At 58.9% G+C, this 26487-nt stretch overlaps 2 protein-coding genes across 2 annotated transcripts; both read left to right on the forward strand.

Moving 5' to 3' along the window:
* Positions 1-3111: 3111 nt before the first annotated feature.
* Positions 3112-10441, forward strand: LOC118261428 (trypsin-like). The gene is made up of 5 exons (XM_050716811.1): positions 3112-3148; positions 5179-5341; positions 7598-7851; positions 8822-8958; positions 10280-10441. The coding sequence occupies exons 1-5, from the start codon at positions 3112-3114 to the stop codon at positions 10439-10441; spliced, it is 753 nt and encodes a 250-aa protein (XP_050572768.1).
* Positions 10442-15723: 5282 nt separating this feature from the next.
* On the forward strand, positions 15724-26279 carry LOC118261435 (kallikrein-13-like). The gene is made up of 5 exons (XM_050716812.1): positions 15724-15805; positions 15895-16057; positions 16707-16960; positions 18192-18328; positions 26127-26279. Exons 1-5 carry the CDS (start codon positions 15724-15726, stop codon positions 26277-26279), a joined length of 789 nt encoding a protein of 262 aa, XP_050572769.1.
* Positions 26280-26487: the final 208 nt, after the last annotated feature.

The following is a 26487-nucleotide window of genomic DNA, read 5'->3' on the forward strand; positions in this document are numbered from 1 at the left end:
AATCACCCAACTAATTAATGAATTAACGATGATGTTCATGTTGGCCATGCTAATTGGGAGCGTGGCCAAAAGCCGAGGTCACTGGGAACGGGGAGGGATGGTGACACGGGGACCTTGTGCGAGGTGCCCCCCTCTGCAGGCATCCAGGAAGGGGCAGGGGATTTCCCCAAGGGAATCCTCGTTAGGCCTAATTGGGCCGCTAATTAGCTGGAGGCCTGGGGGAGGTGTGGAGGTGTGGAAGGGACTGTCCCTAGGTGCCGGTGGTGTTATTTTGGGGACAGTCCCCAGATGTCCCCAGATCGTGGTGTCCTCCGGGTCTGGAAGGGGACACTGGCACCTTGGGGACATCATCCCTTTAAGGACATCATCCTGTTGGGGACATCATCCCCTTGGGGACACTGGCCCTTTGAGGACGTCGTCCTTTTGGGGACATCGTCCTGTTGGGGACATTGTCCCCTTGTGGACATCATCCCTTTGGAGACATCATCTTTTTGGGCACATCGTCCCTTTGGGGTCATTGGCCCTTTGGGGACATCATCCCCTTGGGGACATCATCCCCTTGGGGACATCAGCCCTTTGGGGGACAACAGCCCTTTGGGGACATCGGCCTTTTGGGGGACATTGGCCCTTAGGGGACATCATCCCACTGGGGACATCGACCCTTTGGGGACATCAGCCCTTTGGGGACACCAGCCCCATGGGGACATTGTCCCCTTGGGGACAGGATCCTTTTGTCCCTTAGGGTGCGGAGCTCCTGAGGACCTTGTAGGAGATATGGGGACACTTTGGGGACAACGAGCACCCACGTGGTGCCAGCATGTCCACTGGCACCCGTCCCCATGGGGTGACGTCCCCCTGAGCACCACAGGGACATCAAGGTGTCCCCTCAATTCTGCTTTGGGGTCCCCGTAATTCTCTTTTGGGATCCTTTTAATTCTCCTTTCGGATCTCCTTAATTTTCCTTTGGGGTCCCCTTCATTTTCTTTTGGGGTCCCCTTAATTTTCCTTTGGGGTCCCCTCAATTCTGCATTTGGGTCCCCTTAATTCTGTCCTGGCTTTGGGGTCCCCTCAATTCTCCTTTGGGGTCCCTTTAATTCTCCTTTGGGGTCCCCCTAATTCTCTTGCGGGTCCCCCTAATTCTCTTTTGGGATTCCCTTAATTCTCCTTTTGGTCCCCTTTACCCCCACTTTTTGGGGTCCTCTTTGCTTCTCCTTTGGGGTCCCGTTAACTTGGTCTCTTGTTTTGGGGTCCCCTTAGCTCTCTTCTGCTTGGGGTCCCCTTAACCCCGCCCTTATATTGGGGTCCCCTTTATCTGCCCCTACTTTGGGGTCCCCTTAACTCTGCCTCTGTTTTGGGGTCCCCTTAACTCCGCCCCCAATTGGGGTCTTCTTAATGTTGCCCCTATTTTGGGGTCCCCTTTCTCTGCCCCTATTTTGGGGTCCCCTTAACTTCACCCCTATTTTGGGGTCCCCTTTACCTGCTCCTACTTTGGGGTCCCCTTAACTCTGCCCTATTTTGGGGTCCCTTTTACCAGCCCTCACTTGGGATCCCCTTTATCTGCCCCTACTTTGGGGTCCCCTTAATTCTTCCCCTATCTTGGGGTCCCCTTAATTATGTCCCTCATTTGGGGTCCCCTTAATTGCCCCTGCTTTGGGGTCCCCTTAATTCTGCTCCTATTTTGGGGTCCCCTTCCCTCTTCCCCCCCAAAATTTGGGCAAAGGGGGAAACTGAGGCAAGGCAGAGCCTCCACTCATGGAGGGCCTCGAGGGGAGGATTGTGGGTAATGTGGGGCTGGCACCCCACAGCCGTGTGGGCTGCACTGGGAGGGACAGGAAGGGCACTGGGAGGCACTGGAAAGGGCAGAGGGGGCACTGGGAGGGACAGGAAGGGAACTGGGAGGCACTGGAAGGGAACTGGGAGGCACTGGAAGGGACGGGAAGGGAACTGGGGAGCACTGGGAAGGGGAGGGAGGGCACTGGGAAGCACTGGGAGGGACAGGAAGGGCACTGGGAGGGACTGGGAGGCGGGAAGGGAACTGGGGAGCACTGGGAAGGGGAGGAAGGGCACTGGGAAGCACTGGGAGGGACAGGAAGGGAACTAGCAGGCACTGGAAAGGGCAGGGAGGGCACTGGGGGGCATTGGAAGGGTACTGGGAGGCACTGGAAGGGCACTGGGATACACTGGAACATGCTGGGAGGCACTGGAATATACTGGGAGGCACTGCAAAGCACTGGGATGTACTGGAAGGCACTGGGAAGCCTCTAGGAGACACTGGGAGGCACTGGGTGGTGCTGGGAGGGACTGGGAGGTATTGGAGGCCTCAGGAGTTCGCTGGGAGGCACTGGGAGCACTGGGAGCCCCTGAAGGCACTGGGAGGAATTGGGAGGTATTGGGAGGGTGCTGGAAGGCATTGGAGGCCTTGTGAGCAAACTGGGAGCACTGGGGGCACTGGGAAAACTGGTAGCACTGGAAGCACTGGGACACTGGGGTACTGGGGTACTGGGAGCGCTGGGGACACTGGGGAAACTGGTAGCACTGGAAGCACTGGGAGCACTGGGGCACTGGGACCACTGGGACCACTGGGGTCACTGGGATCACTGGAACTGCTGGGAGCACTGGGGTCACTGGGATCACTGGGGCACTGGGGGCAATGGGATCACTGGGGTACTGGGAGCACTGGGATCACTAGGATCACTTGGAGCACTGGGCGCAGTGGGATCACTGGGATCACTGGGAGCACTGGGAGCACTGGGGCACTGGGAGCACCAGGAGCACTGGGATGACCAGGGTACTGGGATCACTGGGACCACTGGGGACACTGGGAGCACTGGGAGCACTGGTATCACTGGGAGCACTGGGGTCACTGGGGTCACTGGGAGCACTGGGGCACTTGGGACACTGGGAGCACTGGAAACACAAAGATTTGGATTTGGGCACTGGTATCACTGGTATCACTGGTATCACTGGTATCACTGGGGGCACTGGGAGCACTGGGAGTGGTGGGTGTGTCCCCACTGTCCCCGCCCCAACCTGCCAGGGTGGGGCCCCCCCCGGGGATTTAAAGGGCCGGGCCCGGCCTCGGCAGCCTCCAGGTCCCAGTCCTCCGCCGCCATGGAGCGCCTCCTGCCCCTGCTGCTGCTGGCTGCTGGTGAGGGGACTGGGAGGGACTGGGAGGGACTGGGGGGCACTGGGAGGGCACTGGGGAGCACTGGGAGGGGACTGGGAGGGAGTGGGAGGGAACTGGGGGCACTAGGAGGGACTGGGGGGCAAGTGGGGGGCACTGGGAGGGAACTGGGGGGCACTGGAAGGGAACTGGGGGGCACTGGGAGGGTTTGGGAGGGGCTGGGAGGGAAGATGGGGGCACTATGAGGCAGCTGGGAGGAACTGGGGGGGCACTGGGAGGGAGCTGGGAGGGACTGGGAGGTAAATGGTGGGCACTGGGAGGGAACTAGGGGGAACTGGGAGGGACAGAAAAGGAACTGGTGGGCACCAGGAGTGGCTGAGGATATTGGAAGGGAATTGGTAAGGAACTGGTGGGCCCTGGAAGAAAACTGGGAGGGAACTGGGGCATACTGGGAGGGACTGGGTGGCACTGGAAGTGAACTGGAGGGGAGTAGGAAGGGAGTGGGAGGATGTTGGAGGGGTCTGGTGGGCACTGGGAGGGTGCTAGGGTGCACTGGGGGGACTGGGTGGTACTGGGATGGTGCTGGGGGGACTGGGAGTGTGCTATAGGGAGCACTGGGGGGAACTGGGAGCTGCTGGGGTGCACTGGGAGTGAACTGGGGGGCCACTGGGAAGGTGCTGTGTGTGCTGCAATGCACTGGGAAGGCACCAGGGGGCACTGGGATGGGGCGGGGGGGCACTGGGGGGAACTGGAAGGGAACTGGGGGGCACCAGGAAGGGGCTGGGAGGGAAATGAGGGGAACTGGGGGGGACTGGGAGGTGCTGGGAAGCGACTGGGGGAAACTAGGAGGGCACTGGTGGGTGCTGCAGTGCACTGGGAGGGCACTAGGGGGCACTGGGAGTGCTGGGGGGCACTGGGAGGCCCCGGGAGGCACTGGGAGGGCACTGGGGTCACTGGGAAGGCACTGGGAGGAGGGTGAGAGGGAATGGGGGGCACTGGGGGTGTACTGGTGGCAGTGGGGCAGAATGAGGAGACCTTGGAGGCACTGGGGTGTACTGGGAAAGAGGTGGAGGTGAACTGAGGACACTGGGAGCATACTGGTGTGAGTGGGAGGGAAAGAGGAAGCACTGGGAGGCACTAGAGGGCACCGAGGGATACTGGGAGGGAGCTGAGGGTGAACTGGGGACACTGGGAGACAGTGGGAGTGTACTGGTACAGATGGGAGGGAAACTGGAGGCACTGGGAGGCAAGTGAAGGGCACTGGGGGATACTGGGGCACTGAAGGAGGGCTGGGGGGCATGGGGAGCACTGGGAGCACTGGTGGGGTGTAGGAGGGACTGGGATGGCAACCGGTTGCACTGGGAAGGAACTGGGGGTGAACTGGGGGCATTGGGAGCACACTTGTGGGGCATGGGAATAAAAGGGGAAAGCACTGGGAGGCAACTGGAAGCCACTGAGGAGACAGCAAGGGTTTACTGGGAGGGAGCCGGAGGAGACTGGGGTCACTGGAAGGTACTGGGTGGGAACCAGAGGCTACTGGGAAGACCTGGCGGGCAGTGAGAGGCACTGGGAGTCACTGGGGACAATGGAGAGGAAGTGAGGCTGCATTGGGAAAGAAGTGGGAGGCACTGGGAGGGCACTGGGAGACACTGGGAGGTAGTAGGTGGGAAGTGAGAGATCACTGGGAGAACTGGGAGGGAACGGGAGCAACTGGAAGGGCAGGAAGGTGATGCAGGGAGGCCCTGAGGACCCTTAGATGGGGAGGAACTGGGAAGGAAGGAACTGGGAAGGAACTGGGAGGCACTGGGATGGCACTGGGAGGCAGTAGATGTGAAGTGAGAGGTCAATGGGAGATCTGGGAGGGAATGGGAGCAACTGGGAGGGCAGGGAGATGATGCAGGGAGGCCCTGAGGACCCTTAGATGGGGAGGAACTGGGAAGAACCTCGGAAGGAACTAGAAAGGAGCTGGGAAGGAAGGAACTGGGAGGCACTGGGAGGAACTGGGAGGCACTGGGAGGCACTGGGAGGGCTGAACCCCAGTTCCCCTCCCGCAGCAGCCACAGGGGATGAGAACCGGATCGTGGGGGGCCACAGCTGCCAGAAGAAGCGCCACCCGTACCAGGCGGTCCTGCTGGGCCCCCAGAACAACATCCACTGCGGCGGGGTCCTCATCGACAAGTTCTGGGTGCTGACGGCCGCCCACTGCGACACCAAGAGGTGGGGTGGCCCCAGCTGGGGTGGGGATTGGTGGGGTGAGGGCTCTTCCCCTTCGTTGGGCCAATGGGGAGGTCAGGGAGAGGGTCACCAGGTCCTGGTGGGGATTGGTCTCAACGTGGAGGTGGAGAACATCAAGGGTGGAAGCTGTGGGGGTCGTCACGGTGCTGGCTCTACCTGAGGTCCTCCTCCCCACCCTGCAGCCTTCTGGGGACCTTTCCCAGCAGCCACGATGTCACTTGGGACTGGGTGGCCAAGTGCTGGGCAGAGAGGAGGTCACCTCTATGGCCTGGAAGAACCTCTTGGCTTCCCATTATGACCATCCCGTTGGGTTGGCCAACAACTGTCCAGTTGGGCTCCAAGAATTAGGATCTAATTGTGTTGGCCACCACAACCACCCAGCTGGGCTCCCAGAATTATGATCTAACTGTGTTGGCCACCACAACCATCCAGTTGGGCTCCCAACATGACCATCCCGTTCGGTTGACCATCAAAACCATCCAGTTGGGCTCCCAACATGACCATCCCGTTGGGTTGGCCACCACAACCATCCAGTTGGGCTCCCAACTTGACCATCCCATTGGATTGGCCAACAGCCATCCCTGAACACAACCAAGCTGTCCACAAGACCAGCATCTCCCCACCTTCAAGGTCCTGCAGGTCCCTCCCCATGTCCAAATTTTCCAAAATTTCAAATTTCCCAAAACCACCCCCCTCGGTCCCCACTCACCCATGGACGTCTCAGCCTTGTCCACACGCCCACGAGGGGCTTTGAGGCCGCTGGGGGGTGGCTATGTGAGGTACATCTTGAAGACATCATGGAGAGGAGCTTCTCCACCCCCTTCTCCATGTGGGGTTGAGGGGAGAAGCAGGATGCGACCCCTCAACCCATCCACGCAGAAGCCATTGATAAGGTGGAGTTGGCCAAGAAGGACCTGAACTAACCCCAAATTTGGTGACCCCAAATATGTTGGCCCCAGATTTGGTGACCCCAGATTTGGTGACCCCCAAATTTGGTGACAGATGATGTGAAGCAGCCTGAAGAGAGGTCTCCTCCTCTCCCCATTCCCACCAGCTCTCTGAACTGGACTAGAATGCGTTGAGTGAAGGGGGCAGACCAGTTTGGGGAGCTGGTGGTACTGGTGTGACTGGCCCGGGCATGGGAGGACCACGGGACCCATCCTCCCTACGTGACAGGGTCTGAGCCATCTCCTTGAGGGACACCTTTGGACTTCCCTCCGTTTATTTTTGGGTGGTCCAAGCTTCTCCCCACTGAGTCCTGATGCACAGGGCGTAGAGCAGGGAGGAGCTGCAGGAAAAATGAGGAAGAAAACATGAAATTTAGCATTTAGTTGAATGTGGTGGGGCCTGGAGAAGGGGTGAGGACACTTGGGCCTTCAAGGCGTAGAGGCTGGAGCTGGTTCTTCACCACCATGCCCAGCTTGGCACGGGCTGGGGAGGACCTCAAGTCCCTTGCTGGGACATGCTGGGCCACTTTTGTCTCCTGGCCTCAGTTTCCCCATCTGGTTCGAGATCCTAATGATAGGAGGAGAAGCCTTTTGCCCTACTTCCACGGAGGCCAGGAAGCTTCGTCACTGCCCCGCTCCTCCCAGCCTCCCCAGCGTGGGCCTCCCCTTGCCCTTGGCCTCTGCCCCAGCCACCGCCGAGCCTCACCACAGTCCCTTCTCTCCATCTCCGTGCCCAGCTCCATCCCCATCTGCGTGGGTGACCACAGCCTGAAGACCAAGGAGCTCCTAAAGGGATGGGCTCCTAAAGTCACCCTCCCATTGGGCTGGCCACCACAACCATTCTGTTGGGCTCCCAGAATTATGATCTAACTGTATAGGCCACCACAACCATCCAGTTGGGCTCCCAACATGACCGTCCCATTGGGTTGGCCACCACAACCATCCAGTTGGGCTCCCAACATGACCGTCCCATCGGGTTGGCCACCACAACCATCCAGTTGGGCTCCCAACATGACCGTCCCATTGGGTTGGCCACCACAACCATCCAGTTGGGCTCCCAACATGACCGTCCCATTGGGTTGGCCACCACAACCCTCCAGTTGGGCTCCCAACATCACCATGCCCAAGAAACCCAGAAGAAGCCTTTTGCCCTACTTCCACAAAGGCCAAGAAGCTTTGTCACCTCCCCACTCCTCCCAGCCTCCACGGCATGGGCCTCGCCTCACTCTGGCCTCTGCCCCGGCCACCACCAAGCCTCACCACGGTCCCTTTTCTCCACCTCCATGCCCAGGTCCATCCCCATCCGCATGGGCGACCACAGCCTGAAGACCAAGGAGGGGACGGAGCAGTGCATCAACTCGGCCCAGGCCTTCGTCCACCCTGGCTACAACCCCACCACCCATGACAACGACATCATGCTGCTGAAGCTCCAGAAGCCCGTGCGCTTCACCGACCACATCCAGCCTGTGGCCCTCCCCAGGAGATGCCCGCCACCCAACACCGAGTGCATCGTGTCAGGCTGGGGCAGCACCAGCAGCCCTGAAGGTTGGTGGAAACATCTCCTCGCGACGTGTGGTGGGCTCCCGAGGGACCTGGGGGGACAGCTGGGCGTCTTGGGGACGTCTCAGTGTCTTGGGGGCGTCTGGGCAGGTTGTTTTGGGGACAGTTTGGGGACTTCTTGGTGTCTTGAGGATAGCTTGGTGTCTTGGGAACATCTAGGTGTCTTGGGGACATCTCAATGTCTTGGGGACATCTTGGCTTCTTAGGGATGTCGCAATGTCTTGAGGACATCCTGGTGTCTTGGGAACATTTGGGTGTCTTGGGGACATCTGGGTGTCTTGGGGACATCTCAATGTTTAGGGGACAGCTTCGGGACATCTTGGTGTCTTGAGGACAGCTTGGTGTCTCGGGAACATCTTGGTGTCTTGGGAACATCTGGGTGTTTTGGGGACATCCAGGCATCTTGGGGACATCTCAATTTTTTGGGGACAGCTTGGGGACATCTTGGTGTCTTGGGAATATTTGGGTGTCTTGGGGACATCTTTGCTTCTTGGGGATGTCTCAATGTCTTGAGGACAGCTTGGGGACAGCTTGCCGTCTTGGGGACATCTGGGCATCTTGGGGACATCTTGGGAACATCTCAATGTCTTGGGGATGTCTTGGTGTCCTGGGGACATGTTGGCCACTTGGGGACATCTCAATGTCTTGAGAACAGCTTGGGGACATCTTGGGGACATCCTGGCATCTTGGAGACATCTCAACACCTTGGGGACACCTCTTTCTGGGCGGGGCTTCCTGGGTCCATTGGAGGTCTCCGTTCTCCACACCATGACCACAGGAGACATCAAATCACCTCCACTGTGGCCACTCAGCCCTGACCTTGGGGCGCGTCTGCCATGATGGGGCCACGTCACCTTAGAAGGGAGAAGGTCCCATTGCATCGGAGCCCTCTGGGGACCCTTCCCATGGGGTGAAGGGTGACCTGGGACCCCTCACCATGTCCCACCATCCCCAGGCTACTTCCCCGACATCCTCCAGTGCGGTGTGGTCTACACCATCTCCAACGAGGAGTGCAGCAAGCTCTACCCCAAGGGCATCACCAGGAACATGCTCTGCGCCGGGCTCAGCTCGGGGGGCACCGACTCCTGCCAGGTGGGTCTGGTGGCAGTGGGGTGGCCGTGGGGCGCTGCACCCATGGGTGGGTGGCTTCACCCGCCCTGTCCCCGAGGAGAGACCAATGGAGAGGAACCGGGGTTGGGGGGCACATCACACCCAGCTGAGGACCAGTGGTGGAGGTCCCCATCTCTGGTGGAAGATCAGCCCTGGGGGTCTCGGCTCCTTCAGGGCCCCCCACTAAGCACCGTGGGGACCCCCAGGTGCTATAGGGACCACCTGGGTGCCGTAGGCACCCTGGGTGCTATAGGGACCCATCCCTAAGCACCCTACACATGCCTGGGTGCTATAGGGCCCACCAAGCATCACACCAAGCACCTTGGGTACTAGAGAGAACCCCTGGGTGCTATTAGGACCCTTAGATGTTGTACAGACCCCCAAAATGCTATAGAGACCCCCTGACAAGCACCATATAGATCCCTGGCTGCTATAGGGACCCCCAGGCACTCTACAGGTCCCTGGGAGCTATAGGGACCCCTGCACACCATGGGGACATCCTGGGAGCTATAGAGACTGCCAGGGTGCTGTAGGGACCTCCAGGGTATTATGTAGACCCTATGGATGCTATAGGGACTGCACAGGTAATGCACAGCCTCCTGGGTGTTAAAAGGACCCCCAGGTGCTATGGGAATCTCCCTGATGCTATAGGACCCCCCCAGGGTGTTAAAGGGAACCCAAGGGTGCTATAGGGACCCCCAAACTCCGTATAGCCACCCCTGGGTGCTATAAGGACCCCTTGCATGCTATAGGGACCCTTTAGGTGCTATAGGGACCACAAGGCAACATTCAGCCTTCTGAGTTTTATAGGGACCCCTAGGTTCTATAGGGACCCTTTGCATGCTATAGGGACCCCCAGACACTGTACAGCCCCCCTGGGTGCAACCCCTGGACCCCATAGGGACCCCAACACCCAACCCCACAGGGCAATGGTGGTCTCCACCCAGCAGCAGGCACCACCAGGAGGACCATGGGGTCCCTGTGGGGCAGGGCTGGGGACACAGGGGGACTACGTGTGGGTAGGTTGGCCACCACAACCATCCAGTTGGGCTCCCAGGATGACCATCCCATTGGGTTGACCATCAAAACCATCCGGTTGGGCTCCCAACATGATTATCCTGTTGGTTTGGCCACCACAACCATCCTGTTGGGCTCCCAGAATTACAGTCTAACTGGGATGGCCACCACAGCCATCCCGCTGGGCTCCCAAAGTGACCATCCCGCTGGGTTGGCCACCACAACTATCCAGTTAGGCTGCGGTGAGATGGTGGGGACCATCTCACTGGGTGCCTCTGTCCTCCAGGGTGACTCGGGTGGGCCACTGGTGTGCAAGGACGAGCTGCAGGGCATCGTCTCGTGGGGCATGCAAGTGTGCGGGCGGCGGGGCAAGCCTGGCGTCTACACCCGCGTCTGCGAGTTCACCGCCTGGATCCACGACACCATCAGGAGGAAGAGCCATGCTTGAGAACCCACCACGTGCTTCTGGGTCTGCTCCTCGCTTCTCTCACCCTGTGGAGGAGCTCCTGGAATAAAATCCTCTAGAACCTGGCCGCCCTGTGCCATCATGTGGATGTGGGGAGGGGGAGAAGAGTGGGAGAACATGGCCACCATGAGCATGGGGTCTCTGGAGGTAGGTGGGCAACTCATGGCCATGGGTGTTTGGGGGTGGTCAACCTGGAACCACATCTTTCTGGTGCTGGTTGCCACGGTGACAATCTGGAACCATACATCTGGTGCTGGTGGCCATGGTGGCAACCTGGAATCACATATTTCTGGTGCTGGTGGCCGTCGTGGGCAATCTACAATCAAAAATCTGGTGCTGGTGGCCACAGTGGCAACCTGGAACCACACATGTGGTGCTGATAGCTGTGGTGGGCAACTCATGACCACACATCTGATGTGGGTGGCTATGTTGGCAACCTGCAACCACACATCTGGCGCTGGTCAGCAATCCGTGGCCATACATGTCCAGGTCTGGAAGACGTTTCAAAGTGTAGAGGAGACACATGTCCACATCTGTAGGACACACTTGTCCATGTCTGTAGGACATGTGTCCAGGTCCAGAGGCCACACGTCCACAGGAGAAGTCCACACATGTCCAGCCCTATAGAACACACACGCAGCTTGAGTATTCACAGCTGGTGCCCCACAACTTCATGTCCCACCTGGTGACCGTGACCATCACCCCACCACCACGCGCGTCCTCCTCTGGAGGCCACAGCCCACGTGTCCCATGGACCCACCGCCACCGGGCCACCCAGGGTTAGCACTGGCTGTGTCAACCAGGAGCAAAGCAGGGAACCTGCTCCTCCTGGCAGCGCGTGGGCTGCCCTAATTGGTGCCAATTAAGCACTCGCTAACGAGGAGGCCGCTAACGAGGGCCTCCCCCCACCAAGAGAACCAGTCTGGCCGTGCCCGCGGCGCGCGGCGCCGCCCGAGAAGCCGCACCGCCCTGTTTACACCGCTTACACCCCACTTCAGATTTACACCCTGGGGTGGGCAAGCCCCGCCCCTCCGAACTCGTGGCCACGCCCCCCGGGTGGAAGCCCCGCCCCCTGTGCGTGTGCAAATGGTGTGGGGTGACAGCTCCCCCTAGGGGCGTGACGAAGGAGCTGGGGAACCTCCAGCCTTGGTCTTCTTCTGCTCTGGTCTTCAAGACCAGTCAGCCAACCTGATTGGCTAACCAGCACAGGTTGGTCTACAAAGCCAGCTGGCCAATCAGAAAGTATCAGTCTACAAAGCCAACCGGCCAATCAACATGTGTTGGTCTACAAAGCAAATGGGACAATCAGCATGCATTGGTCTGCAAAGTCAACTGGCCAATCAGCTTGTGCTGATCTACAAAGCCAACTGGCCAATCAACACATGCCGGTCTCTCAAGATGATTGGCCAACAGGGCTTGCTGGCTGGACAAGGCAGCTGGCTGGACAAGGCAGCTGGCCAATCAGCACATGCTGGCCTCTACGGCCATCAGCCAATGAGCATGCCCCCATCTCAAAGCCAGCTGGCCAATCAGCACGCACCCATTTCCAAAGTCACCAGCCAATCAGCTCACATCAGCCTCCAAAGCCACCAGCCAATGCCATGAGTTTGCCTCCAACACAGCCATCCAATCATCTGTCATTTGTTCCCACAGCCCGCTGGCCAATCAGCATCTCGCCTCCAGAGCCAGCCAGCCAATCAGCATGCGCCGTTCCCCAGAACTACCAGCACCTGCCACGCCGTCATTCCCATGGCACAGCCATCCAATCAGCTCTTCCCTAGCAACTCAACCGGGCGGGGAGCCAATCAGCAAGCTCCTTCCATCCAACCAGCAGGTTCCAACCAGCCAATCGGCGAGCTCTGGCCGACCAATCAGCAAGTGCCGCCCCGGAGAGAGCACGAGGGAGGCCGGGCGAGGCGGTGCCGAGGGATTAGGGGAGGATTAGGGAAGGCGGCCTCCACGCTCGGCCTCGGGGCGGGACGAGCTGGGCCCCGACGCCGTTATAAAACCGGCGGCACTCACGTGGGTGGGACGGGCACGGAGCGGCGGCAGCTGAGGAGGAAGAGGAGGAGGAGGAGAAGGAGGAGGAGGAGAAGAAGACACGTCAGGGCTGGTCGGAACGCTTCTTCCCGGCGCAGAGGGGAGGACACGCGAGCCTCAGGAGCGGGGAGGCCTCCCCGGCCCCCGCGGGGCACAGCGGGGACCTGCGGAGAGGTTTGGTGGGGTAAGGGTGGAGGGCGGGGGGCGGTGGGGTAGGCTCCAAAGGGAGGCCGCGGTCTGTGGTCATGCTCTCCACCTGATGGCCCTGCTCCCTGTCCATCCTTGCTTCATGCTCCGTCCCCAGCCTCCATCCATCCTTCCTTGTTCATTCTGTCCCCAGCCTCCATCCATTCCTCCCTATTGTTCCATCTCCAGCCTCCATCCACTCCTCCTTCTTGCTCTGTCTCCAGCCTCCGTCCATCCCTCCTTGTTCTCTCCATCTCAAGCCTCCATCCATTCCTCCTTCTTGCTCCATCCTGAGCCTCCATCCCTGCTTCCTTGTTTGCTCCGTCCTCAGCCTTCGTTCTTCCCTCCTTCTTGCTCCAACCCCAGCCTCCACTCATCCATCCTTCTTGTTTGTCCCATCCCCAGACTCTACATCCTTCCTTGGAGAAGGAAGCTCCATTTCTAGCCTCCATCCATGTCTCCTTGCTTTCTCCATCCCCAACCTCCATCCACTCCTCCTTTCTTCCTCTATCCCTAGCCTCCATCCCCCCTTCCTTCCTTTCTCCATCCCCAACCTCCATCCACTCCTCCTTTCTTCCTCTATCCCTAGCCTCCATCCCCCCTTCCTTCCTTTCTCCATCCCCAACCTCCAACCACTCCTCCTTTCTTCCTCCATCCCTAGCCTCCATCCCCCCTTCCTTCCTTTCTCCATCCCCAACCTCCATCCACTCCTCCTTTCTTCCTCTATCCCTAGCCTCCATCCCCCCTTCCTTCCTTTCTCCATCCCCAACCTCCAACCACTCCTCCTTTCTTCCTCCATCCCTAGCCTCCATCCCCCCTTCCTTCCTTGCTCCATCCCCAACCTCCATCCACCCCTCCTTTCTTCCTCCATCCACCCCTCCTTCCTTGCTCCATCCCCGACCTCCATCCACCCCTCCTTGCTTGCTCCATCCCCAATTTCCACCCCTCCTTGCCCGATCTCCACCCATCCTTCCTTGCGGAAGTTTTCCATGATGAGGGTGGGGAGGCACCAGAACAGGTTGCCCAGAGGAGCTGGGGTTGCCCCATCCCTGGAGGTGCTCAAGGCCACGTTGGATGGGGCTTTGGGCAACCTGGCCTGGTGGGAGGTGGCCCTGTCCATGGCGGGGGGGGGTGGGGTGGGGTGGAATTAAAAGGGCTTTGAGGTCCCTTCCAACCCAAACCATTCTGTGATTCCTTCTCCATGGTTGCTTTATCCCTGAGTCCACAACCTCCGTCCGTCTCTCCTTGCCTCCATCCCCGATCTTCATTGTCACAAATGATGCAGAACAGTTGATTTGTCTTTCTTCCTTTTCCTTCCTTTTCCTTCCTTTTCCTTCCTTTTCCTTCCTTTTCCTTCCTTTTCCTTCCTTCCTTTTCCTTCCTTCCTTCCTTCTGTCCTTCCTTTCTCCCCTCTTTCCCTCCTTCCTTCTTTCTTCCCCTCCTCCCCTCCTTCCCTCCTTCCCTCCTTCCTTCTCCATGTTTGCTCCACCTCTGGTCTCCATCTCTCCTTCTCCATCCTCGTTCCTCCACGTTTCCTTCCTGTTCTCCCTCCATCCTTCCTTCCCCACGCCACCTCCGTCCCTCTCTCCATCCCTCCTATCACCATCCCTCCATCCTCAGCCTCCCTCCATCCTCAGCCTCCCTTCCCTGGCCCCACGTCCATGGGGCCCACCATGCATCCACAGGGAGTGGTGTCCCACACCCATGGGTGGCTCCAACCCACGGCCGTGGGAACCGTGACCCACAGTCGTAGGGTGCCTTGATCCACCTCTGTGGGGCCCACAATGCCTCTTCTTGGGGAGCAATGACCCACGGTTATGGGTGCCGCCAATCAATGGCCTTGGGGACCATGACCCACAACCACAGGGGACCATGACCCAAAGCAATGGGGGACCACGACCCATGGCCATGGGGAGCACGGACCCAAATCCACAGGGGACGGCGACCCATAGCTGTGGAGAACCATGACCTGCATCCCTAGGGGACCATGACCCATGGCCTTGGGGAGCACAGACCCAACCCCACAGGGGATAGTGACCCATGGCCATGGAGAACCATGCCCCCTAAACTTGGGTGTCTCCAACCTATAGAAGCCCATGATCCAAAACCATGGGGAGCCTTGACCCACAGCCATGGGGACCATGGCCCACATCCTTGGGGAGCAATGACCCACGTCCAAGGGCGTCTTCACCCCATGGCCGTGAAGAACCATGCCCCAAAACTATGGGAGGGGGGCCCCAACCCGCTGCCACAGCCCGAGGGAGGCATCCGAGGGCAGTGTGGGGTGCTGGAAGGTCAACCGCCCCGAGACAAGGAGGGGGAGGCGGAGGAGTTGGTGGGGCCCATAATTACGGGCCTCATTAACAATGACTGTGTTGATTGCTGCCGTGGCACTTGGCATAATGATGTTGCCATTGCAAAAGCACGATGACGGGGCGAATCGTGCAGCTCCCAGCGCTGGGCAGAGGGGACCATGGAGACCCCCCACTATAGTGCCATAATCCCCAAAATGGTTTGGAGCTACCAGAAACCCGTCAAGAAATGTGCAGGGCTACCATAATGACCCCCAAAATGTCTTGGAGCTACCATAACCCTCCCAAGAAATGTGCAGAGCTGCTATAATGCCCCCCCAAAATGGTTCAGAGCTACCATAAACCCCTCAAGAAATGTGTAGGGCTGCCATGAGGCCCCTTAAAATAGTTTGGAGCTAAGAGAACCTCCCCAAGAAATGTGTAGGGCTGCCATAATGCCTCCAGAATGGCTTGGAGCTACCATAAATCCCCCAAGAAATATGAAGGGCTATCATAATGACCCCAAAAATGTCTTGGAGCTACCAGAACCTGCCCAGGAAACGTGTAAGACTGAGATAATGCCCCCTAAATAGTTTGGAGCTACTATAAACCCCCAAGAAATGTGTAGGGCTGCCATAAGAGCCCCCAAAATGGTGCAGAGATACCTCAGTGCCACCCCCAAAATGCATAGCCCCACAAAACCACCACTGTGGTCCCAACACTTCTGCCCCCGCAGTGGCCACATCGATGGAGGTACAAGCCATGGTGGCCCCCCGGCCATGGGACCGAGTGAAGCTGTTGGGAGCCTTGGTCTTGGTGGCATCCATGGGTGAGTGCAAGGGTGAAGGGTCTGACCAGTGTTGCACATGCGCGTGGAGGTGCTGACACACACCTTCTCACCTCCATCATGCCTTGCAGCGTCCTCGGTGGCAGGTGACACGCGTGTGGTGGGCGGCATGGACTGCGAGCCCCACTCGCAGCCGTGGCAGGTGGCCATCCTCGACATGTACAAGCTCTACTGCGGCGGCGTCCTGGTGGCCCGGCAGTGGGTGGTGACAGCGGCCCATTGCACCACGCCAGGGTAAGGGCACCGTCGCGCGTGTAATGCGTGTCACGCGTGTGCCGTGTCCCCTGGGTCATGAGAGTGGCGTGGTCGTCATGGCCCATGTGTGTGTGCTGTCATGGTCCTGTGGTCCCACGTGTTGGCGTGGCCATGATGTGGTCTACATGGGTCCTGGCCATGCCATGACCAACTTGTGCCATGGTTGCACCATGGTTTCCATTTTCATGAGCCATGTCAAGTCCCACACGTCTCGGCCATGCCGTGACCAATGCATGCCATGGTTGCACCATGGTCTCCATGTTCATGGACCACATGATGTCCCACAAGTGTCTTGGCCATGCCATGACCAACACATGCCATGGTTGCAGCCTGGTCTCCATGTTTATGGACCACATCTTGTCCTACATGTCTTGGCCATACCATGGCCAATGTATGCCATGACTGCAATATGATCTCCATCTTCATGGGCCACGTCATGTCCCATGCATGCCATGACCTGCACATGCCCTAGCCATGCTGCAGTCTCCATATCCCACACATCCCATCATGCTTTTCCCCACAAGAGCCTTGGCCACACCGTGGTCTCCAAGACCCCTACAAGTGGCCGCGTTCCCCGTGTCCTGGCCACCTCGCCATCCATCCCACGCGTGTCCCTTGGGTGCTGCAGGATCACCACCATCCGCCTGGGCAAGCACAACCTCTTCACGCGAGAATGGGGCGAGGAGCGGAGGTTGGTGCAGAAGCTGGTTCCTCACCCCAACTACAACCCCAGCACCAAGGACAACGACATCATGCTGATCAAGCTCCTGACGCCCGTCACACTCACCGAGAGGATCCAGCCTGTCCCTGTGGCCTCCTGCCCCCCAGTGCCTGGCACCAGCTGCACCACGTCGGGCTGGGGGGCCACCACCTCTCCAGAAGGTACCCAGTGCCGATGGCCCCTCCTGGATGCCTGGGTCCCATCCTGGACATCTAGGTTCTCTCCTTGGCACTTTGGTCCTCTCCTGAACACCCAAGTGTCCTCCTGGACACCTGGGTCCTCTCCTGGACACCCAGGTCCTCTCCTGGACACCTGGGTCATCCCCTGGACACCTGGATCCTCTCCTAAAAAATAGGAACAAAACAGGGCAGCAGAGGAGGAACAGGAAGGAAATAAAGTGAAATCAAGTTAACTTTTACCAAAAACTCAACAAATTACAATGAAAAGAAACCAGAGGGAATAGACTAAAAGCATCTAAAACCCTGTAAATCGAATAGTGGGTTAAATGAGAAGTAAACAGGACCAAATATGATCAAGTGACAAAAAGAAGTAAGGCGAAGGAAGGGGAGAAAAGTTAAAATAAAGTCAATTAAATTAAATGAAGGGAAATGAGTTAAGTAGAACAGAAGGGAACAGAGTAAAATTAAAACAGTTTTTTTTTTTAATGAAAGAAAGAAAGAAAGAAAAGAAAGAAAGAAAGAAAGAAAGAAAGAAAGAAAGAAAGAAAGAAAGAAAGAAAAAGAGAAAGAAAAGGAAGGAAGGAAGGAAGGAAGGAAGGAAAGAAAGAAAGAAAGAAAAAGAAAGAAAGAAAAAAAAGAAAAAGAAAGAAAAAAGAAAGAAAGAAAGAAAGAAAGAAAGAAAGAAAGAAAGAAAGAAAGAAAGAAAGAAAGAAAAAGCAGATGGAAGAAGATAGAGTGAAACAAAAGAGAAACACCTTAAAATTAAATTAGAGGAAGAGAAAGGAAAATGTAAAACTAAGTCAGTTTAATAGAAGACACAAAATCACGGTGCAAAAACAGGTTGGACTGGGCAAGTCCTGGTTCCCCAACCTCTGCATGTTTGGTTTCAAATCAGACCTTTTTGGGGCAGAAATTCCTTATTTTTGGCATTCCCCTCTGGAAATGCCCACCCGAGGGAGGCTTCGCCCACGATGGGATGTGTCTCCATGGGAGACTTTCCAGCCAGAAGTGTGGAAACATCCCCAAACAGCACATTTTCCACCCCAAAACAGTCAGGAGAAGCCACCTTCGTGTGAGACCCCGGGGGAGACTCAACGCCCTCTTCCCCAGGACGGGGGAGTCGGCGCTGGGAGTTCGGGGGGGCAAATTTCTGCCGGTTCCCGGGTCGATTGCTCTGGTTTCTTTCTCCCCTCCCCTCCGTTTCCCATCTCAGTCTCTTACCCGGACGTCTTGCAGTGCGTCACCGTCACCATCTTCTCGACGGCTGAGTGCAAGCGGTTATACCCCGGCTCCATCACCGAGAACATGATATGCGCCGGGAGCCTCCAAGGCGGTAGGGATTCCTGCCAGGTACGGCCATGATGTCCACCTTCCACCGCTGCCACCGGGGGGCAGTCCGCAAAGCGGACCAAGGGGACACGTGCCCCGGTCATCACCATGGGGTCGGTGGTCTTCCCGGTGGCTCATGAACCCAACGAGGGTTGGCCAACATGAGTTAGACAAGCCAGCGATGTTCTCGACCCAACAAGGGTTGGCCAAAACGTTTCAAAAGGGTTGGCCAAAAAGCGTTCAACCAGTTGGGTGCCGGCCCAACCAATGGGGGTTGGACAACGCAATGAGTTCTTCAGGCCATGGAGTTCTTCAGCCCAATGAGGATTGGCCAAAACAAGTGTAATTGGGCAAATCAAGCATAATTGGCCAAAACAAGTGTAATTGGCCAAAACAAGTGTAATTGGCCAAAGTAAGTGTCATTAGACAAAGCAAGCATCATTAGCCAAAGCTAGCGTTATTAGCCAAAGAAAGTGTTATTAGCCAAAGGTAGTGTAATTAGCCAAAGTATAATTGGCCAACTCAACGATGGTTGGCCAACCCAAAGAGATTTGGACAAGCAACCGTGGTGGTTGGCTGACCAGTGATGCTTAAAGAATCTTCCAAGCATTGCGTCCTGGTGCAACGGTGGTGGAACACCTAGATAATTAGACAGCCTGATGTCACAGGTTGGTTGAACCAATGGTTTATCAGCCCAATAAAGGTTGGTCAAATCAGATAGAGGTCCAACTGCACTTGGCCAAACCGGTGATGTCTGGTCAACCCAACAATGGTTGGCCAACCCAACAATGGTTGGCCAACCATGAGAGGTCATCCAACAGGATGAGGCCTGAGAGTGGTGGGCCAAGCCACGAGGAGTTGGCCAACCCAAGAAGCGTTGGGTGACGGCTGGCTCACAGCACCTCTTTCCGTAGGGTGACTCCGGGGGACCTCTGGTTTGCAACGGGACCCTCCAAGGTATCGTGTCCTGGGGCATGGAGAAATGCGGGCAGCCCAAGAGACCTGGTGTCTACACCAAGGTCTGCAGATATGCCCAGTGGATCCAGAAAACCATGATGGACAACCAGTGATGCTCCAGCAACCTCCGAGCGCCTGAGGGAGGTCGGAGGGCCACCTCCAGGCTGCTGCTGCTCGCCGGGGCAGGTCGCTGGGACAACGGAGGCTGTGGCAAGGTTGTGGGTGCAGCCAGGGTGTCACCTGGTGAAGCCAGTGAGAGGGTGGATGGGAAGGAACGAGAAATTAAAGCGTTGCGATGTTTGGTGGGAAATTTCGTCCTTTCAACCTGCCCCCTCAAGACAAATCCCAGACCTGGCCTCTCCTCCAGGGTCCTCCGCGGGTCCGGTTTCCATTTATGGCTTTGTTTTGAGGTCAGACACCTCCCACCATCCCCCAAATTTGCGATTTTACATTAATTTGATTTGAAGACGAGTCCTGTTTCCTACACTCGTGCTCTCCCATCATCTCACAAGGACGAAGATGTGGCCTGGCCTTGCAATGGCCCCATGGACATGGGACGCTGGTGGATGAGTCCTCCAACCCAAAGAGAGTTGGCCAACCCAACAAGGGTAAACTAACCAATGATGGCTGCCCAATTCGATGACGTCTGGCCATCCAGCAATCTCCTATCCAATAGGAGAACCCCGGTGGGAACAAACAACACAAGGAGCATCAGCAGGGGACACCCAATCCCACGAGGGGCACCCAAGGGCCCCAGTGATGGTTGGCCAACCCAACAAGAGTCTATCAGCAGCCAAGCAGGTTGGCAAACCTAAGGCAGTTGGCCAATCCGACTGGCCGGGAGGGTCACCCAACCAACAATGCATGGCCAACCCAACGAGGGTTGGCCAATCCAACAAGGGTTACCCAACCCCACGATGATGGTTGGTCAACCCAATGTCTGCTGGGTCCTTCTGAGGCTGGTGGCCATGGGTTTGTTTTGACTGTGATGTTGCCCCCTAAGTTCCTCCATCCCACCCCATCTTCGCATGCCCTCAAGATTTTTTCATTGTCCTTTTTCCCCAAATCTGGGTGTCCCAAAATGATGCACACAGGTCCCCATTGGGGTTCGTGGCCCCGAGGAACTTGTTGGCAGGGAAAATGGTCTCCTTCTTTGTGGAGGAGGCATCTGGAGGTGCTTTGGGTCCGTGCGGGGGTTCAGCTGGGGGACTTTGTTGGCACTGACCTCTACGGTTTGGCCATCACGGGGACTTCCCTTGTGAGCCCGAGGTGGGACGAGCTGGTGGGACTCGTCTTGGTGGCATCTGGGGTAGGGTCGTGGCTCACAGCCGCTCGACATCACAGAGGGGATGGGGCCACGTCAGCCACACGATCCGTCCCGCCCACCCCACACTGGGGAAACGCCATTGGGTGGGCTCTTCCTAAGCCCCGCCCACCTCAAATTGGGGAAGTGCCATTGGTTGGGCTCACCCCAAGTCCCTTCCATCCTGAACTGGGGAAACACCATTGGCCGGGCTCTCCCCAACTCCCACATCAATCAGGGGAAACTTCTCAAGTCCCACCCACCTCAAAACAGAGAACCGTCATTGGTTGAGCTCCTCCCAACTCCCACCCACCCCAAAACGGAGAAACACCATTGGTCGGGCTCTCCCGCAGCCCCACCCTTGCCCAATGTAGGGTCTCGCCACCCCCACCCCCGTAACACCCCTACGGATGCGTAGACCCCACCAAATCCCGCATGGGTGGGCGACGGGAGGTGACCACGAACCCCCACGAGACCCCACCACCCCATCCCGCGCAAGGGGGTGCCACCTCGCCGCCAGGTGTGGGTGCACCCCGTGCGAACGCCCGAGGGGGGCGAATCGTTAATTCCCCCTAATAACATGCGGCACCACGCTGTTTTCCCCCGTGATTACGGCCCCGCCGCGAGGAAAATCGTTATTACTGTAATTAGCGTTAATGACGGGGGGCAATAATATTACAACAGCGGCCGCATCACGCCCAAGGTGTGTTCGTTGCCCGCCCCGGGCGGTTTCTCAGCCACTGCGTCAGGGGGTGATTTGCTTAATCCGGATTAAATCCGGAGGAGGGGAAGCGCCAATCCCCCGCTCCGTGACCCCCCCCCCAAGAAATCGGGGTGCCCTGCTGCACCCCATGAGCACTGTAGGGCATCCAAGGGTCTGGGACCCCCTTGGTCATCCCTATTAATCCACGGGATTTAGGGGTCTGGGACCCCCTTGCTCGGCCCTATTAGGTATTTAGGGGTCTGGGACCCCTAAGCTCAGCCCCACTGATCCAGGGGACGTGGGGTTCCGGGACCCCCTTGCTCAGCCCCATTGATCCAGGAGACTTAGGGGTCCAAAACCCCATTGCTCAGCCCCATTAATCCAGGGGATATAGGGGTCCAAGACCCCCTTGCTCAGCCCCATTGATCCAGGGGATTTAGGGGTCTGGGACCCCCTTGCTCAGCCCCATTGCTGCAGGGGGTTTTGGGGTCCAGGACCCCCTTTCTCGGCCCCACAGCTTGCCCCATAGCCACCACCGTGTCCCTTCGAGGGGGGGCCATGTGAATGTGGCACCTGCCTGGGGACGTCAGCAAGCAAACATGGTTGGGGAGGGGGGCCTGCTAATGAGCCCCTGTTAATATTTAACACAAAGCCTTGATAGCTGGGGGCACCCAGCCCCCCGGCACCCAGCCCCCATCCCCCCCCCCGTCATGGCGTCTCCTCGCCTCTTCTTCCTCCTCCTCTTCCTCCAGGCGCTGGTGGCCCCCGGTGAGAGGCTGGGGGGGTCCCAAGGATGGCGACGGAGGGGGTCTTGGGGGTCCCCAGGGTGGGGCTGAGGGGTCCTGGGGGTCCTAAGGGTGGGAATTGGGGGGGCTGGGGGTCCTAAGGGTGGATATGGGGGAGGGGGGGCATCCCCAGTGTGGGGATGAGGGGTCCTGGGGGTCCTAAGGGTGGGAAATGGGGGGGCTGGGGGTCCTAAGGGTGGATGGATATGGGGGTGGGGGGGCATCCCCAGTGTGGGGATGAGGGGTCCTGGGGGTCCCCAGGGTGGGAATGGGGGGTCCTGGGTGTCCCACGGTTGGGTATTGGGGTGCAGAGGGTCTTTGGGGTGGGGACAGGGGGGTCCTGGGGGTCTCAAGGGTGGATGTGGGGGTCCCTGGGGGGCCCAAGGGAGTATATGGGGGGGTCCTTGGGGTCCTCTGGGTGGAAATGGGGGGGTCCTGGGGGTCCTAAGGGTGGATGGGGGGGGTCTTGGGAGTCTCCTGGGTGGGGATGGGGGGGATCCTGGGGGTCCTAAGGGGGGATATGGGGGTCCAAGGCGGGGGGGGGGGGGGGTCCCAAATGTGGGGATGGGGGGGGCTAAGGATGGGAACTTGGGGGGTTCTGGGGGTCCCCATGGTGGGAATGGGGGTGCAGGGGGGGTCCCAAGGGTGGATATGGGGGGGAGACATGGAGGGGGGGGTCCAGAAAAAAAGGGGGGGGGGGCCGGTGTCCCCCCCCCCCATTTTAATGTGGGCGGTGCCAGCTCGGCCTCGGGATGAGCGGATCCTGGGGGGCAGTGAGTGCCCCCCCTGGGCCCACCCTGGCCTCGTCCTGCTCTTCTACTTCGACCAGCACCAGTGCGGGGGGGCCCTGCTCAGCACCGAGTGGGTGCTCACGGCCGCCCACTGCCTGACCAGGTGGGGCACTGGGAGGCACTGGGAGGGGCACTGGGGGAGGGCTGGGGGGGACTGGGAGGCACTAGGAGGCACCGGGAGGGGCGCTGGGGGGGACTGGGAGGCACTGGGAGGGTCTCTGGGGGATACTGGGGGGGGGGGAATGGAGGGGTTCTGGGGCACTGGGTGGCACTGGAATGGACTCTGGGGGCTACTGGGGGGTACTGGTGGGGGACTGGGGTCTACTGGAGGCATTGGGAGGCACAGGTAGATGGACTGGGGGAACTGGTGGGGGGACTGGGAGTTACTGAGAGGCACTGGAGGCTACCGGAAAGCAATGGACGGGGACTGGTGGTACTGGGAGGAGGACTGGGGGCTAGTGGGAAGCATTGGGAGCCACTGGGAGAGTAACTGGGGGGACTATTTGCTACTGGGAGGCATGAGGAGGGGCACTGGGGGCACTGGGAGGCACAAGGAGGGGGACTGGGGCTACTGCAGGGTACCAGGATCACTGGGAGGGGGGCTGGGGGCTACTGGGAGACACTGGAATGGGAACTGGGGACACTGAGAGGCACTGGGAGGGGCACTGGAGAGAACTGGGAGGGGAACTGGGAGTGCTGGGTGGCACTGGGAGGCACTGGTAGCCCTACTCAGCACCCAGTGCATGTTCATGGCTGCCCACTGCCAGGCAGTTCTGGGAAGTGCTGGGAGGGGAACTGGGAAGCGCTGGGAGGGGAACTGGGAAGCACTGGGAGGAACTGGGAAGCACTGGGAGGAACCGGGAGGGGAACCAAGAAGTACTGGGAGGGGAACTGGGAAGAGAACTGGATCATCACGACCTGCGCCCTGCCCCGCACGTCCCCATCCCTTCTGTCTCCGTGTCTCCATGGCCACGTCTCTCCATGTTGGTGTCCCCCATGTCCATGTCCTTCCATGTCCATGTCCCTCCGTGACCATGTCCCCATGTCCACGTCCCTCCGTGACCATGTCCCCATCCCTCCCATCTCCAGTTCTCCATGTCCGCGTCACCCATGTCCCCATCCCTCCCATCTCCATCTCTTCATGGCCACGTCCCCCACATCCACATCCCTCCCTGACCATGTCCCCCATGTCCATGTCCTTCCATGCCCGTGTCCCTCCACGACCACATCCCCCATGATCACGTCCCTCCATGTCCATGTCCCTCCATGACCACGTCCCTGCATGTCCACGTCCCTCAGTGTCCACATCCCCCCATGCCCATGTCCACGTCCTCCCATGCCCATGTCCATATTCCCCCATGACCACGTCCCTCCGTGTCCATGTACCCCCATGACCACGTCTTTCCATAACCACATACCTCCATGTCCACGTCCTTCCATAACCACGTCCCTCCATGACCACATTCCCCATGACCATGTCCCCCATGTCCACATCCCTTCATAACCACGTCCCCCATGACCACGTCCATGATCACGTCCCTCTATGTCCTTCCATAACCACGTCCCTCCATGTCCACGTCCTTCCACAACCCTGTCCCTCCATGACCACATCCCCCGCGACCACATCCCCCGTGTCCATATCCCTCCACGACCATATTCCCCCATGTTCACATCCCTCCATAACCACATTCCCCATGACCACGTCCCTCCATGGCCACCTCCCCCACGCCTCCAGCCATGCCATCCCACATCCCCGAGGCCACGTCCCTCATGTGTCCCCTTGTCCCCAAGCCACATCCAGGTGCGGGCAGGGTCCCACAGCTTGGAGACCCTGACGGGACAGGAGCAGTACGCAGTGGCCACGAAGGTGGTGGTCCACCCTGGCTTCAGCGACCAGGAGGGGGACGGCAGCTACGCCGACGACCTCATGCTACTGCGCATTCAGCCCGCCCTGACCATCACGCGTTACGTCCAGCCCCTGGCCCTGCCCAGCGCTCCCCCGGCCCCCGGCACCAACTGCACCGTCATGGGCTGGGGGACCACCACCAGCCCTGAGGGTAGGGAGCACCCAGGTGTCCATGGGATGGGCATCTCAACCAGCGTTGGGTTGGGTTGGGTTGGGTTGGGTTGGGGGTGTGTCTGGAAGGAAGGGACCCAGGTGTCCAGGGTTGGGTGGGGACCCAGGTGTCCATGGGATGGACTTCTCCACCAGCATTGGTTTGGGTTGGGTTTGGCTGGGTTGGGTTGGGTTGGGTTGGGATGTCTCTGGAAGGAAGGGACCCAGGTGTCCAGGGTTGGGTGGGGACCCAGGTGTCCATGGGATGGACTTCTCCACCAGCATTGGTTTGGGTTGGGTTTGGCTGGGTTGGGTTGGGTTGGGTTGGGATGTCTCTGGAAGGAAGGGACCCAGGTGTCCAGGGTTGGGTGGGGACCCAGGTGTCCATGGGATGGACATCTCAACCAGCGTTGGGTTAGGTTGGGTTGGGTGGAGGCACCTCTGCAGAGAAGGGACCCAGGTGTCCAGGGAACGCAGCCCAGGCCTGGTTGGACACGTGTGTCCCCCTCCTGCCCAGTGACCTACCCTGACACCCCCCAGTGCGTGAACGTCACCGTGGTGAGTGACAGCCGGTGCCAGGAGATCTACGGCAGCAAAGTCACCGAGGACATGCTGTGCGCCGGTGTGGCTGCGGGGGGCAAGGACTCCTGCCAGGTGCGTCTGGTCACCTGCGTCCCCTGGCCGTGTGGACCTGCCCATGTCCTCATGTCCTACAGCCACCTCTCCTTGTCCTACAGCCACATCTCCATGTCCCATCACCACATCCCCATGTCCCATAACCGTGTCCCCGTGTCCCACAGCCACGTCCCTCTTGTCCCCGTTGTCCCCTGGGCTTTGGGATGGAGCTGTCCCACCACCATGTCCCCGTGTCCCACAGCCACGTCCCTCTGGTCCCTGTTGTCCCCTGGGCTTTGAGATGTCCCCGTGTCCCCTTGCCACAACCCCATACCCAAGCCCCTTTGGTCCCATGGTCTTCAAACCACCACCATGTCCCGACACCCCATGGCCACCTCCTGCCCCACAACCACGTCTCTGTGGGACCACCACCGTGTCCCCATGCTCCACAACCACCTCCTGCCCCACAGCCACGTCTTTGTGGGTCCACCTCGCTTTGGTTGGACCCACACCGTTGGCTCCAAGACCAGTTGTCCCCCCCGGTGGCCAGGTGTCCCCCCTGTCCAGGGGCTGTGGCCCAGGTCCCATCACGGCCCCTTTTGTCCCCAGGGTGACTCGGGGGGACCCCTCATATGCAACGGGGTGCTGCAAGGCATCGTCTCCTGGGGCGACCACCCCTGCGGGCAGGCGGGGAGGCCAGGGGTCTACAGCCGGGTCTACAACTACCTCGACTGGATCAGGGAGACCATGGCGGAGGACTGAGGTCTCCTGGTCCCACCACGGACCCACCAAACCCATCACAGACCCTCCAATCCCATCACGGACCCACTGACCCCACCACGGACCCACCGACCCCACCACAGACAAACCGACCCCACCGTGGATCCCAACGGGGAGCACTTGAGCCCACCATGGACAGGCTGAAGCCACTGAGAAAGGATCAACACCACGGCAGACCCACCAACACCGT

The sequence above is a fragment of the Cygnus atratus genome, unplaced genomic scaffold (genome assembly GCF_013377495.2).
Source record: "Cygnus atratus isolate AKBS03 ecotype Queensland, Australia unplaced genomic scaffold, CAtr_DNAZoo_HiC_assembly HiC_scaffold_40, whole genome shotgun sequence".
Taxonomy (NCBI): Eukaryota; Metazoa; Chordata; class Aves; order Anseriformes; family Anatidae; genus Cygnus; species Cygnus atratus.

What these genes read in the sequence shown, in the direction of transcription:
- LOC118261428 (XM_050716811.1), top strand. Translation starts at nt 3,112, where the DNA reads ATGGAGCGCCTCCTGCCCCTGCTGCTGCTGGCTGCTG. An exon ending in GCCCACTGCGACACCAAGAG is followed by an intron (nt 5,342 to 7,597) that starts GTGGGGTGGCCC and finishes CTCCATGCCCAG; the next exon opens with GTCCATCCCCATCCGCATGG. An exon ending in GGGGCACCGACTCCTGCCAG is followed by an intron (nt 8,959 to 10,279) that starts GTGGGTCTGGTG and finishes TCTGTCCTCCAG; the next exon opens with GGTGACTCGGGTGGGCCACT.
- LOC118261435 (XM_050716812.1), top strand. Translation starts at nt 15,724, where the DNA reads ATGGAGGTACAAGCCATGGTGGCCCCCCGGCCATGGGACCGAGTGAAG. An exon ending in GGTCTTGGTGGCATCCATGG is followed by an intron (nt 15,806 to 15,894) that starts GTGAGTGCAAGG and finishes CATGCCTTGCAG; the next exon opens with CGTCCTCGGTGGCAGGTGAC. An exon ending in GGCCACCACCTCTCCAGAAG is followed by an intron (nt 16,961 to 18,191) that starts GTACCCAGTGCC and finishes TTCCCATCTCAG; the next exon opens with TCTCTTACCCGGACGTCTTG.